Source organism: Nematolebias whitei, chromosome 17 (assembly GCF_014905685.2).
Source record: "Nematolebias whitei isolate Nwh7 chromosome 17, NemWhi1, whole genome shotgun sequence".
NCBI lineage: Eukaryota > Metazoa > Chordata > Actinopteri > Cyprinodontiformes > Rivulidae > Nematolebias > Nematolebias whitei.
The window spans coordinates 8,776,210-8,791,181 of record NC_056514.1 but is presented as its reverse complement, the minus strand read 5'-3'; the positions used below and the strand labels follow the sequence as shown (position 1 = coordinate 8,791,181).

The 14,972-nt window shown below is 41.9% G+C and overlaps 1 protein-coding gene across 1 annotated transcript in view; it reads right to left on the bottom strand.

The window, feature by feature from the left end:
* Window positions 1-12,813: 12,813 nt before the first annotated feature.
* The window catches only part of ryr2a (ryanodine receptor 2a (cardiac)), a 554,599-nt gene continuing 552,440 nt past the window's right edge, over window positions 12,814-14,972 (bottom strand). The window contains 2 exon segments of the mRNA XM_037691577.1: window positions 12,814-13,287; window positions 13,380-13,387. Of these exon segments, the coding sequence (XP_037547505.1) occupies window positions 13,192-13,287; window positions 13,380-13,387 (104 nt within the window). The 3' untranslated portion in view covers window positions 12,814-13,191.

Genomic DNA, 14,972 nt, shown 5'->3' with positions numbered 1-14,972 from the left:
CGAAGCCAAGATTCATCTTGTTTGCTGGATTCCTTAGATAGAAAACTTTACTAATTGGCTTTTATGTACTGTATGTGAATGTTTCTGTAAAGTGCCCTGAGACAACTTTGTTGTGATTTGGCGCTATATAAATAAACTGAATTAAATTGAATTTGAATTAAACAGGAGGGGGCTCAGCATGCAGCCCTGGGGCAAGCCAGCGCTGAGGGTGATGGAGGAGGAGACAGTGTTGTGGAGCCTTTACAGTCTGAGGTCTGTCGGTCAGGAAGTCCAGAATCCAGTTCCCCAGTGTGGGACTCAGTCCAAGAAAGGAGAGCTTCTGCACCAGGATCTGTGGGATGATGGTGTTGAAGGTCAAGGAGAAATCCAGATAGAGCATATGGATGTAAGAATTTCTGCTCTCCAAGTGGGTGAGGGTTGTGTGGACCACTGCTGAGATAGCGTCAGCAGTGGAGCAGTTCCTTCTGTAGGCGTATTGATGTGGGTCCGCAGTGACATCCATGGAGTCCTTGATGTGGGTCATGACCAGCCTCTCAAAGCACTTCATGACTACCAATGTTAAGGCTATAGGTCGGTAGTCATTCAGGCCTGCCACTATGGAGCACTTGGGTACAGGGACATACATCTTAAAGCAAGTGGGGACAACTGCCATTGACAGTGAGGTGTTGAAGATGTCTGCCATCACCTCCGACAGCGGGTATGTGCAGTTCTTCAATACCCATCCTGGGATGTTATCAGGGCCTGCAGCCTTACTGGGGTTGATTCCCTGGAGGGTCTTCCTCACATTTGCTGTGGTCACACAGAGGGGCATGTCACCGGGTGGTGGTATAAGTCTGGTGCTGTGGGTTGTTAGGATCCTCAAAGTGAGCTTAGAACTTATTGAGTGCATCTGGTAATGAGGGGTCCCTTGGGCATTGTGCATCCCTAATTTTGTAGTTCGTAATATACTTGATGCCCTTCCACATGTGCCAGGGGTTGTTGGTAATGAAGTGGCCTTGAATTTTCTGGGCATATGTGGCTTTGGCCCTTGCAATGCCTGCAGTCAGTCTTTTCCTTGCCTCTCGGATTGCTGATGCCTCACCTGTTCTGAATGCAGCGTCCCTAGCTTTCAGCAGAGCTCTCACCTCAGCATTCAGCCAGGGTTTCTGATTCAGATAACAGGTTACTGTCCTGGTGGTGATGAAATCATCAGCACACTTGGAGATAAAGCCAAGAACAGAGGCGGTGTATTCCTCCAGGTCCACGTCTCCCTCATACGTAGCCGCCTCTCAGAAGACCTGCCAATCTGCGCACTGAAAACAGTCCTGGAGCACAGAGTCTACATCCCTGGGCCACACAGTAACTGTCTTCTTTATGGGCCTAATCCGTTTCAACAGTGGAAGACATGCTGGCATCAGCAGGATTTAGATGTGGTTGGAGAGGCCAAGATGGGGGTGAGGAAGAGCTCTATACGCAACACGAATGTTAGTGTACACACAGTCCAGAGTGTTGTCTCCCCGCATAGGAAAAGTGACATACTGGTAAAAACTGGGCAGAGTGTCTGTCAGTTTCACGTGGTTAAAGTCCCCCGCAACCACGTAAAATGCCTCAGTGTTTTATCTGCAGTGAGCTAATGGTGTCATACAGCTCCTTTGATGCTTCGTTAGCATTAGCACCCGGCAGGATGTAAACAATGGTGACGAACACTGCAGTAGACTCCCGTGGCAGATAGTATGCCTGACATTTCACAGTAATAAGTTCTATTGCCTCAGAGCAGTAGCTTTTTACCAGTTCACAGTTTGTACACCAACCTTCATTTACGAACATACAGAGTCTGCCCCCCCCCGTGTTTTACCTGACCCATGGTCACAGTTCCCTCGGAATAACTGAAGACTGTTGATCTGGAAAGCTGAGTCTGAAATGTTGTTAAGCCAGGTTTCCGTTAGGCTAAGAACAGCACAGTTCATCTTTGTAGAAATGCTCATCCTCAGATGTAACATCCAGTGAGCGGACATTGGCCAGAAAGAGAGTAGGAACCAGTGGCCTTCTAGCCTGTAGCTGGGCCAACGTGCCCACCGCTTCCCCCTCTTCTGTTTCTGGACACATTGTTTCCTCTTGACCATTGCTCCTCGCACTTTGCTGTGCCATTCCATTGTCCTCAGGAGCCGCTGTCTGTCGAGTGCAGATTTCAGCCGCGGTGATATATTAATAACCCAACTGTCTCTGATGGCCATCAGTTCGGTTGAGCTGTACTTGAGCCGTGAATTTAGCACTGAACTAGTGCCTAAAACAGCCTCATAGGAATTAAAACAATTAAAATATGGCTTTATCATATGAGGAAGGATATACGGTTAGGCAAGGTGCAGGCTGCATTAGTGGCTGAACTGAAGACAGTCTTTGGTTCTTACAATGGTCCCTTGTCCTTTCAGGCTTGAGGAGGAGGTGGGGTACCCTCGGTAGGTGGCAGACAGGTAGGTGCAGGTGTATGGTGGCTTTGAGAGAGGGGAGCTGACAAGCAGATGGTGAGACGAGGCAGACTTCTGTTGTGGTTTGCTTGAGAACTTTATATAAACAAGTGGTTACCAGGAAGATGGCCAACAGACTGATTTGGAGGAGGGGGAGAGATGAAAAGGACAAGACCGTATCTACCTACTGCACACCATAGACAGTTTCACAAAACCTAGTTTATTAAAATCACTAACAACTGCTGAACATGGGCAGCAGCGACCCTTGCAACATGAAATGGAAGAAGCAGGTAAAGAAAATGGATGGATATTTGTATGATAGTGTGAATGCTTTATATGAGCAGTTGACTTTTTAAATTTTGGATCAATTAATCATCTATGCCCTGTGATGGACTTGCGACCTGTTCAGGGTGAACCCCATCTCTTGCACAGTGACTAATGGATATGAGCCACAGTGACCCCCCACGACCCTAAAAGGAAGAAGAGTGTAAAGATAATGGATGGATGGATGAAACATCTATCTCTGTCTATCCATCTCTCTTTCTCTCAATCTGTCCATCTCTGAATGACTAGTCAGTCTATCTACCTTTATATATCTTTCTGCCTGTCTGTCTGACTGATGGACATTCAGGTTGCCCACAGAGTTTTACACTATGATCATTTTATGTTGAAGAAACAATGGACATAAAGTCATTTGCCACAACAGATACTCTGAGTGTTATAAACAACCATTACTACCACACAGCTACTACCACACCACATTTTAGGTCAAACAATGGAACTCACTGAGTTTTATCTATTCTCGTGTTTATGAGGTCCACTGGCTGTGGTAGTCAAATCAAATCATGTTGACTCCAAATTGACTCAGATTTTGTCTTTAATTTTACATATACTTTTAAAATTAGTTTTTTTTGCCCACATTTATTTTAACCCTATTCAATTAGAGTATTTTATGCAAAATCCCATTAAACTCTAGGCTGTAAGTATGTAATTAGAAATATCATGGATATGTGTTGAGTCCTCAAGTAGAAAATAAAAACAATGCCTGAATAAACTGTAAAAAAAATAAAAAATACATACTATATTATACAAGTTTATAAATAATATTTTATTTATTTTTTCAGATCATGCAGATTCATTCATGACTCATTTGTTTAGTTGTTCTATCTTTTCTTTGTCAGAAGTAGCACATCTACACAGAATGGCTTACCTTCATGAAAAATATGGAAAATATTTCTTACATGATATTTAATAATATTCAGTCTGAAGTGGTATTGCATTAGTAAACATAAAAAGATAAACAAAACAATAAAACAAGAAAGTTTAAAAACATTGCAAATGCCCAAGCCCTCTCTCATTTGTAGGCTCTGGGTGTGGCAGACAGTTGGAAACCTCCATTACTGCGATGAAGGTGCCTGCGCTGGAGTGCAAAGTGCCAAGAGTTTATCCCTCTGAGGCAGAGGCTACATGCCCAAAAGAAAACATTAAAAACTGAAGATAATGAAGGCTAATGCAGGTGGAAAAGAGCACAGCTGCAGCAGCCAAAACCAGGAAGAAGAAATGACAGACCTCAGGAGCACCAACGTAAAAACCCACAACTTGACCTCTAGCAGCAGCTGTCTCTCTGAGGTCAAACCTTCTTCATGTTTACCCACAACCTCCATCTTTTATTTTAGTTTACACACCTTTAACAGTTTCAATCATAACAGGTGAGGTAAGGTGACACTAACCTTTATTATTGTTGACTTGTTTATCAGTACAAAATAACCAACGAAAAAAACATACTTTTTAATAATTATGAATAATTATGACCATTATGTTCCTCTGATGACTGCGTCTTGTACCTTACCTATATGGTGTATTCTTAGTGCTAACATTTTGTGCACAAGGTGATACTAATGTATGGATGTATATTCATATACACCTGCCCAACTCTCATACACACCCACCGAACATCTCCTGTGCATTCAAATTAGTCTGTTTACTTATGACTGTGCTGTATGGAAGGCTGTTATATCATATAATCAATCACTCTCCTTTCTTTGCTTACCATATAAATATAAGAAAGCATTTCTGCAGGTCAGAGTAACATTCTTACCAGTCATAATTAAAATTTAGTATATCTACAAGCACAGTTTCATGTGTAGACATTAAAACCTATATTATACGAGTAATCAATACTGTAAGTTATGTATGAACAATTAAAACTTTTAAGTGGTTGACTTAACATGTAACCATCGGTGTATACTGTATGTATTGCAGATATCTCAGCAATGTAGTCAAAACAAAATTCTACCAGACATCTAAAATGATTATTTGCAGGATTTTAAATATATATATATATATATATATATATATATATATATATATATATATACATATATATACATATATATATACACCTGTAAATATAATGGTGGCACAGGAAAGATGCCATTTCGACTCCATGTACCGACAACATCAAAATGTGGGTGGGATAGGTGAAGAACCCACACCTGCCTCCACCCTCATTGGCTCAACTCTGGGTCCTTGAGCAAGGCCCTATACCCCCACCATCTGCTCCCCCAGGGGCCCTAGATAGCAGCTCTCTGCTCCACACAGAGGACTATGGTAGCACGGTGGTCTGTGGTTGTGTCAGCAAGATTGTTTGATGTGGCAACCCCTGAAGAAGGAAGCAGTAAAAAAAAAAATTAATTTCTTTCCAGCTATATACAGTATATATATTGTCTTCCATACATTTTTCAAAAAAATACGTATGCATATATATGTACTTTATATAAATGACTTTGGCTTGATTTTGTATATATATACATGTGTATATATATATATATATATATATATATATATATATATATATATATATACATATATATATATATATATACATGTATATACATACAGGATGTTTACAGGGTTTAAAAGCCACTGGGACGTTGTGTTTAGAAAATAAACGTCTCAGATTCTTTGATACTCCCTCAACATATGGAATGACCACTGGTCTGGGTCTGGGTTCCTCCTTTTCACCTGATGGCTGACTGGAGTCCTGTTTGGGTTTCTTCTCTGCTTTCAGGAAGGCCCAGTTAGGATATCCACATTGCTCTAGAGCCTGTCTTGTGTGGGATTTCTCCTTCTGCCTGGCTCCTGAGCTAGTGGGGACGCTGTCTGCTCTGTGATACAGAGTCCTGATGACTCCTAACTTGTGTTCCAAAGGGTGATGGGAGTCAAATACTGCAAATACTGGTCTGTGTGGGTGGGTTTGCGGTACACCACAGTTTGCAAATGTCCTCTATCAGAGACTGAGACCTCACAGTCCAAGAAAGCCAATTTGCCATTTTTTACATTTTCTCGTGTGAACTTGATGTATTTATCCACAGAGTTGATGTGGTCAGTAAAATGTTGGACTTCCTGAGATTTAATTTTAACCCAGGTGTCGTCAACATACCTGAACCAATGACTTGGTGGTCCTTTTCAGGGACATCAAGGCTCTCTTTTCTACCTCCTCTATGTACAGGTTGGTAACAATAGGAGAAACTGGAGACCCCATAGCACACCCATGTTTCTGCCTATAATATTGCTCCCCATATGTGAAGTAGGTTGACTGCAGGCACAGTTTCAAGAGTTGACACAGTTGTTCTGTGGAAAGCGTGGTCCTGCTGCTCAGAGTGGTGTCTGATTTTAATTTTAAACTGACCACCTCTACTGCATCATCAACAGGAATGCATGTAAAGAGTGATGTGACATCAAAAGAGACCATTGTTTCATCAGTCTCCATGATGACATCCCTCACCTTATCCACAAAGTCCACGGTGTTCTGTATGTGGTGTTCTGAGCTGCCAACTAAAGGGATGAGTACAGACGCCAGATATTTGGAAAAATTGTAAGTGACAGAGTTAATCATGCTAACAATTGGTCTTAAAGGTGCACCTTGTTTGTGAATTTTAGGTAAACCATACAGACTAGGTGTGGCCTCCCCTGGGTACAGTCTGTGGTACAGAATACGGTCAATAGCCTTGTCCTGCTCCAAATTTTTCAGGCAATCTTCTTCTTCTTCTTCAATCTTCTTCTTCAATCTTCTTCTTGTAACCACTTCCTTGATCTCTTTTCAGAGGTTCATAAGTGTTTAAGTCACTAAGGAGTGTCATAACTATCTCATGATAGTCTTTCTGGTTCAAAATCACTGTGCACCTTCCTTTGTCTGCTGGGAGAATGATGATGTTTTTGTCCTTGCTAAGAGTGGTGAGTGCATCCCTCTCCTCTCTACTGATGTTGGAAGGTGGTGGTTTGGCATTGCTGAGGCAGGATGGAACTTTGATTCTGAGTTGTTCTGCTTCAGCCTCTTTAATTTTGTTGTTGCGGATTGCTGATTCTGTGGCTGTGGTCATCTCCACCAGAGGAATTCTACTTGGTGCAACTGCAAAGTTTGTTTGAGAGAGGAGTAAAGGAGGCCATCTTTGTGAAAAGAAATCGTCCATCGTTAAACAGGGGTGGAGGCCTATGTGTTCAATTGTCCCCCTCAATGCTAGTATCACTCAGCCCTCTGTGAATAGTAAACAGCCATCAGTGTGCTAATGATCCATTGTTAGGCTGATGGTCCTTCTTGATCATGTGAGCAGCTGGTTTTGGTTGTCAGCAGCAAAACTGGTTGATCCACTCTGAGAAGGTGCTATTTAAGAGACTGAGCTGAATACAGCTCCTCAGACTGAAGAAGTCTTTCGGATGAAAGACGAAACGTTTCTACTTTTTTTTGTTGTTTTGCTTTGTTTTGTTTTTTTGAATGTCCAGAGGACCAGATTTAACTTTTTTTTAGATTTTTCTACCTGGATTATTGAGCATGCATCAGGATCTGTCTTGGATAATGTAACTGCTAGTGGTCAGCTCTGACACTTCAGGTCACACTTGGTGGTAAAGTGTGTGAACCAAATCAGTTTGTTGTCAGCTGTCACTTACTTGATGTGTATGCAGAAACAGTATGCACATGGTCACATCAAGCTCTGACTACAGTGATTCAAACATTTAGAAATCTGAATTATATTATTTTTACATTAAATGGTTCAGAGTCATCTGAGTTGTAATTATGTGGAGTTATTTAGTTCACAACTCCTTATAAACTTAATTACCTAAAAGACACATGGGAGTAATATGGGTGCATACTGTACAATGATTAGTGAATCCATAAAGCTCTGTGTCAGAACTCACCACTGTGAAACAAGTTGCATCAGCATTGTATCATTAGGATCCTGTGATAGAAAGCTACTGTGAATGACAGAACATTATCGTTTACAGTGACCATAGTGGGTCCAACCAACTCTAAAACAACAGAACAAGCTTAAAACTAGAGAGAAACTCACCCTGAAGCATCTGATAATCTGTTCAGATTGAAACAATCCTAAAAAAAATGGATGTGTTTATTAAAAAGGGTTCTAATAAAAAGTTTGTTAAAAGTTTTAGCTGGAAAAACAAACAATAAAATGCCAGTCTTTAGAATGTTCCCATGAATTGCTGTTTAATTACCTACCACTGAAAGTGATGTTTTAAATCCCAAGAAATGTTTACTCTGCTCACATATGATTGTGCAGCTACCCATCCAGGCTGTCACATTGTAAAGTTTGCAGATGATACAGCGGTGGTGGGATGCATCACAAACAATGATGAGTCCAGCTACAGGCAGGAGGTGGAACACCTGGAGAGCTGGTGCAGAGAGAATAACCTTCACATCAATGTGAAGAAGACAAAGGAGATGATTGTGGACTTCAGAAGGAACAAAAACACCTACACCCCCCTGAACATAAGAGGATCTGCGGTGGAAGTGGTCTCCAGCTACAAGTACTTGGGTGTACACATGAGTGACAACCTCAGCTGGAGCAACAACACCACCAGCCTGATCAAGAAAGCTCATCAGAGACTCTACTTCCTCAGACGGCTGAGGCGAGCTGGTCTGGGAAGCTCAGTCCTCACCTCCTTCTACAGGTGTGCAGTGGAGAGCATCCTGTGCTCGAGCATCAATGTGTGGCATGGAGGCTGCACAGCTGCAGAAAGAAAAGCTTTGCAGAGAGTGGTGAAGGCTGCACAGAAATCTGTTGGAATCAGTCTCCCCACCATCACAGACATCTACACCTCCAGATGCAGGAAGAGGGCCACCTGCATCATGAAGGACCCCACCCACCCAGCACACACACTTTTTGCCCCACTCCCCTCAGGAAGGAGGTTAAGGAGCATTAAGTGTAGAACCACTAGACTGAGGAACAGCTTCTACCCTGAGGCTGTTAGACTCATGAATCTCTAACTAGAATAATCACTGTGAAAAACCATATCGTGTTGCTGCTGATCTGTTTCATGTTGCTGCTGATCTGTTTCAATGTTGATGTGTTCATGCGTGCACATCTGCTCACAGACTCATGTTCATGTTTGTGGTGATGTTCAATGTTTTATGTTATGAGTGCTTAGTGTATATTTAGTTGATGCATTTCTTAGTTCATATCTTAGATGCTATTACTGTTTTTCTTATACATTTTATTGTTGGATGTAACTGGGACCCTGTGTACATAATTTCGCTCCACCACATGTACCACATGAGGTGCGAATGACAATAAAGAAACTCTGACTCTGACTCTGACTCTGACTCTGACTCTCTGAAATACAGGTAAAAACTGTTGCTTGCCTGGGGTAGTACAATGGGCTCAGAGTAAACTGTACTCAGAGTACCAAATGTATGCAGATAAAAGGGGTGTAGATGCTTTCAATGCACATCGAGGCTGTTCACAGCTGTATTTAGCACTATCCAGATGCAAATAACCTAAGACAGACGTTAGAGCCCAGTGTGATCCAATCTTTCTGCCTCAATTGTTTCATTCATATATTTCTACTGGACTGTCATTGGAAACCCATTTAACCTTGAACTGTTCAGCGCTCTCCAACCAATCTGAAATTTCTGGATCACGTCAAGTCAAAGTTACTGCCATCCTGCCAGGGCTGTTTTCTGAGATATCTTTGTACCAGGATAATCTGTATTTACTCTAGTAATTGCAGGTAAAACTACTGCCCTTACCCAGCTCCAGGTCAGTTTCTACTTCTACCAGGTCACTGCAGCTTTGATCCCTACATACCCATACCTTTTAACTTTTCGGTATGAAAACAAGTCATCTGACATTAGTAACTTCATACTTATCTTAACCCAATGTACTCTCTTTAACCTGGTATGTGCTAACCTTGACCTTGACCCCTTTCCCCACATAATAGACACTGTTTTAAACTACAGGATTATAATTTTAAGCTAAGATAAGCAAATTTGAAAACATTTTTTCTTTTTCACTTTTATCATTAGCACAGTTTTGCCTGGGCATGTTTAAGGCTGTAGCCCCAAATGTTCTAGAAAAATAATATCATCACGATCTTATCCAATGGTTACTTCATGCAAGTTTTATTAAAATGTGTCCAGTTTGTGAGATATTTTGGTAGCAGACAACACGCCATGAGCTAAATCCTTATCCTGTGTAGGATCTCAATGAGCTGGTTCCTGTAATGATACATGTCAGTGAATGGGTGTCAAAGGGTAACCATTTTGCACCCTACTGGTATGAAAAAGCAACTCCCAAGTAAAAGGTGAGGTATGACTGGGAATAGGTATGAATTTACCAGCATCATTTTAATGTGCATTCCCCATGGCATTAAATATCTAACGGTTTCACTACAGGGTAATAATGAACTAAATTGTTATTATTATTATTATTATTATTAATAAAAAAAAATTTCCAGCTGTTCCCTTCTTCAAGGGTGGCCACAGCGAACTTAGTCGCACCAAGACATGGCAGTTGTTTTCATGCTGGATGCCCTTCCTGATGCTACCACAGCCCTCTGTGTGGGGCAGAGAGCTACTATCTAGACAGCCTGAGGGAGCAGATGGTGGGGGTTGAGCGCCTTGCTCAGAGGCCCAGATTGGGGCAAATGAGGGTGAAAGCTTCACCTTTCCTATTGACATTTTGATATTGTCAGTCCAGGGGGTAGGACTGCTGACCTTATGAACACAGGTTCACCTTCTCTAACCACTGCACCACAACTCCCTCATTATTATTATCCAACAATATTTAAAAATTATTTGTGTGCTTTAAGCTAAGATCTGGATGGTGAAGAAGTGTGCTGGTGCCCATTTTTAAGAACAAGGGTGATGTACAGAGTTGTAGCAACTACAGGGGAATTAAGATGATGAGCCACATAATGAAGATCTGGGAGAAAGTTGAGGAAGCAAGACTTAGACAAGAGATGACACTTTGTGAGCAGTAGTATGGTTTCATGCCAAGAAAGAGCACCACAGACGCAATATTTGCTTTGAGGATGCTGATGGAGAAGTACAGAGAGGGTCAGAAAGAACTCCATTGTGTCTTTGTGGATTTAGAAAAAGCATATGACATGGTGCCGAGGGAGGAGGTGTGGTATTGTATGAGGAAATCTGGAGTGGCAGAAAAGTATGTTAGACTGGTACAGGCCATGTATGAGGACAGCAGGACAGTGGTGAGATGTGCTGCAGGAGTGACAGATAGGTGGAGGTGAAATTGCATCAAGATCTGCTCTGAGCCCCTTCTTGTTAGCTCTGGTGATGGACCGACTAACAGATGAGGTCAGACAGGAATCCCTGTGGACTATAATGCGCAGATGACATTGTGATCTTTGGTGAGAACAGGGAACAGGTGGAAAAGAACTTGGAGAGGTGGAAGTATGCACTTGAAAGAAGAGGAATGAAAGTCAACCATAGTAAAACAGAGTGCATGTGTGTGAATGAGACAAAGGCCGGTGGAACAGTGAGGCTACAACGAGCAGAGGTCACAATGGTGCAGAAGTTTAAGTACTTGGGGTTCAGTGTCCAGGAAAACGGAAAGTGTGGTAAACAGGTGAAAAAAAGAGTCCAGGCAGGATGGAGTGGATGAAGAAAAAAATTCAGGAGTGATTTGTGACAAGAGTGTCAGCAAAGGTCAAAGGAAAAGTTTACAAGACATTGGTGAGACCAGCTATATTGTATGGTCTGGAGACAGAGACATGGACAAAAAGACAGGAGAAAGAACTGGAAGTAGCAGAAATGAAGATGTTGAGGTTCTCCTTAGGAGTGACAAGGATGAATAAGATTAAGAATGAGATCATCAGAGGTACAGCACAGATTGAACAACTGGGAGATAAAATTAGAGGCCAGACTGGGATGGTTTGGACATGTCCACAGGAGGGGCAGTGGGTATACTGGTAGAAGGGTGTTAGAAATGCAGCTGCCAGGAAAAAGACAAAGAGAAGATATATGGATGCAGTTAGAGAGGACATGGAGGTAGTTGGAGTGAGGACAGAGGATGCAGAGGACAGAGTGAAATGGAGGAGGATGACTCATTCTGGTGACCCCTGAAGAGGGAAAAGCCGAAAGAAGAAGAATTTATGATCTCAATGGTAGCTTTAGAGACCATTCACCAAGTAAATGGTAAAAGGGAATCTGATTGTGCACATTTAGTTCGTTTACATATGTTCTCATAGTAAATAATATTGGATGTATTATTTAGTCCAGTTTGGATCCATGTCCATATTTTTTTCATTTACCCTTTATTTATACAGGTAGTTACGTTGAGCTACGTGAACTCATTTATAAGAGAGACCTTTTTTTTTTAGGGAGCAGATGGGGGTTAAGGGCCTTGCTCATGGGCCCAGAGTGGGGCGAATGAGGGTGGAGGGAGGTGTGGGTGCTTCACCTACCCAACCCACATTTTTGATGTTGTCGGTACCTGGACTTGAACTGGCGATCTTCCGATCACAGGCCCACCTTCTCTAACCTCTGTGCCACCACTCCCCCTCATTTTAAGTGTTCTAAGAGATGGTGGGCTATGCTTTGTCCATGCTTTGGTACAATCTATTCTTAAACTTGTTGCTAACAATGAGCCCTTCACACACACCGTTTGCATGGACATTATGCACAAACAACATGAATACCTTTAAACTTTACTTAGCTTAAGTGCAACTCAACGGGTCACCATGTCACACACTCAACATTGCATTTACTTAGGAGACTGTACACAAGTCATGTGAAGGATATAACCATTTTCAGATGGCACACATAAGAGTGATCTTTGATGGGACACACTCCAGTGTAAATTTATTTTAGCTGTTTGAAATGAATGTGTTGTATGTATTGATTTGTTTCTATGTACTGCACGAATATATACATGCACTCTAAACATGAAAAATCACTCAATCTGTTGCTCTGTATGCATCCATCAACCTCCTGAATAGGTTTCGGGAAATTTCACTTCATCTTTCATCTTCAGGTTTTTGATTTCCCTTGCTCCATCTGTTTTTTTTTTTTTTTTTTGGTTGTTGTTTTTATTTTGTTTTGGGGTTTTTTTGGTGGGGAGGGGGGTATTATTTTGCATGTATACATAATATAATGAAACAAAAAGTCATTCAGGTCAAAATTTGTGACGTGCTTGAGTTAGATATTGTAATATACATTAAACATATAATCTGATCTCTATGTACAAACTTTTGAAGCATTCCAAACAAAATGTGCTGAAGGTTACAGTGAGGGAGCTGACTGACTGGAAGATGGTGGCTCAGGGAAGAGTCATCTGCAGAGTTAACAGGAAGTGGAGCAGAGAGGGGAAAATGTTGTTTGGTGGCATATCTGCCCCTACAAAGGCTGTGGGTAAGACTTGGGACAAGCAGAGGGCTGGTGGCAGCACAGCGCCTGACAAAGGCATGGAGAGTCTGTTGCTCCAAGAATGGCTCAGCTGAGCTGATCCTCATACTGTTTCCGGAAACAGTCCCCAGCAGGGAAGAACTCCCAGCAGCGCTCCTGGTACATCTTCCAAACGTAGGACTCCTTAAAGAGAGGCAGATGGAGGAGAATTAATTTAACATGAATTCAGTTAAGGCATTATTATTTACTGATTTTACAATGACAAACTTTATTACCTGTGTGCCTATGTGAAATAATTAGAAGTGAAAAGAGATTTTTCCTGAAATAATCTAGATAATGGTTATGTGACATAACACATTCCCCTCTGCTGTCTGTTGCTGATAATGACGCTGCCAATGCCATGATCAGCGGCCCCTGCGCTGGCTCCCATCTGCTCACTTCCCTGCCCCTTCATGACATGCCATGTTTTCTGCCCCTCTCCTTCATGTTTTGTTTATCCCTCAGCTCCTGTCATTGTTCACATCAGCTCCTGTCAATCTGCACTTCAAGTCTGCTCATGTTACTACTCTGTCACCACGCCCTCTCAGCTGATTCACTGCAATCAACCTTCATGTCTCTCACCTGTTCTCTCCACTACTTAAACTCCATGCCCACACTCATTCGGGGTGAGATTATTAAACCTCTCATGGTCCCTGATTCTCAAGCCATTCATACAAAGTATTTCATGCATGAACCTCAAGCCTTGTGTTTAGGACTACAACCTCATGCCTGCCTCTTTGATTTATCTCTCTGCCTGCCGCTTGTGTGGTTTTGCTCTGCCCTTCTGACCCTGGTACGACAACTTTTTCTGGCCCTTTGACTCTGGATTTTGGATTACCCCTTGGATCTGTTTAAAGAACTCTGACTCCCCATGCTTGACCCCTGCCTTGCCTTCTGGATCACGACCCTACCTCTTCTGAATCCTCTCCCTGGCTGCAGCTGCAATTATAAATAAAACTGTTTTTTTTTTTTACTCTTGTGGATTGTCATTCTGAATCCAAAAGCCTGGTTTTGTGACAGCCAAAGCTGGAATCTGCTCTGGGGTGTAACAAAAGGCTAAGGCCACGTTCACACTGCAGGTCTTAATGCTAAAAATTTCATTCTTTTCTCAGATCTGATTTTTTATTATTTTTATTTAAAATTTTTGCATGGTTGAACACATTATCAATAAAACGTGACCTCCTTCAGACTCCTGTGTGAACCGTTTATTAATCTGAGACGACATGCATGTGCAGAAAAAAAATGTGATATCACACACAGCATGTTGTGTTGAAGAAAGTAAATAGACAGTAGATGATACACGTGTTGCCATGTATGATCCTGAAGTTGTGTGATCAGAAATGATTAAATTATCATCTGACATGCTTTGGTTCAGTGTTCATATTTAATGTAGCTTCTTGACAGATGCTCTGCAGATTTGTGTTTTTGGAATGGGAGTGACATACTAAACGTAAAAACTAACAAGTATCGGTCCTATCCTGTTAGTATTAATATGGTCTGCTACAAACTCAAGGAAACGCAGAGGAAAACTGTCATGAAGCACAACAACGATGGACTGAAGAGTAGTGAGAACTGAGGGAATAAAAAGGCAGCCTTATGAGGAGGTGTTGCTGCTGAGACTAATAAGAATGTGGAACAGGTGTAGAACAGAGGAGCAGAGGGACTGTGAAAAATACTGAGACAGTGAGCTGGTGGCTGGAGGAAATACAAAGAAGGCACAAAGAAAACACGAACACCAAGAAAACAGAAGTCAAACAAAACATAAAGGACAAACAGGAAACACCAAAACGGAAGCTAGACACTAAAAGACACAGGTCACTACAGAGTGT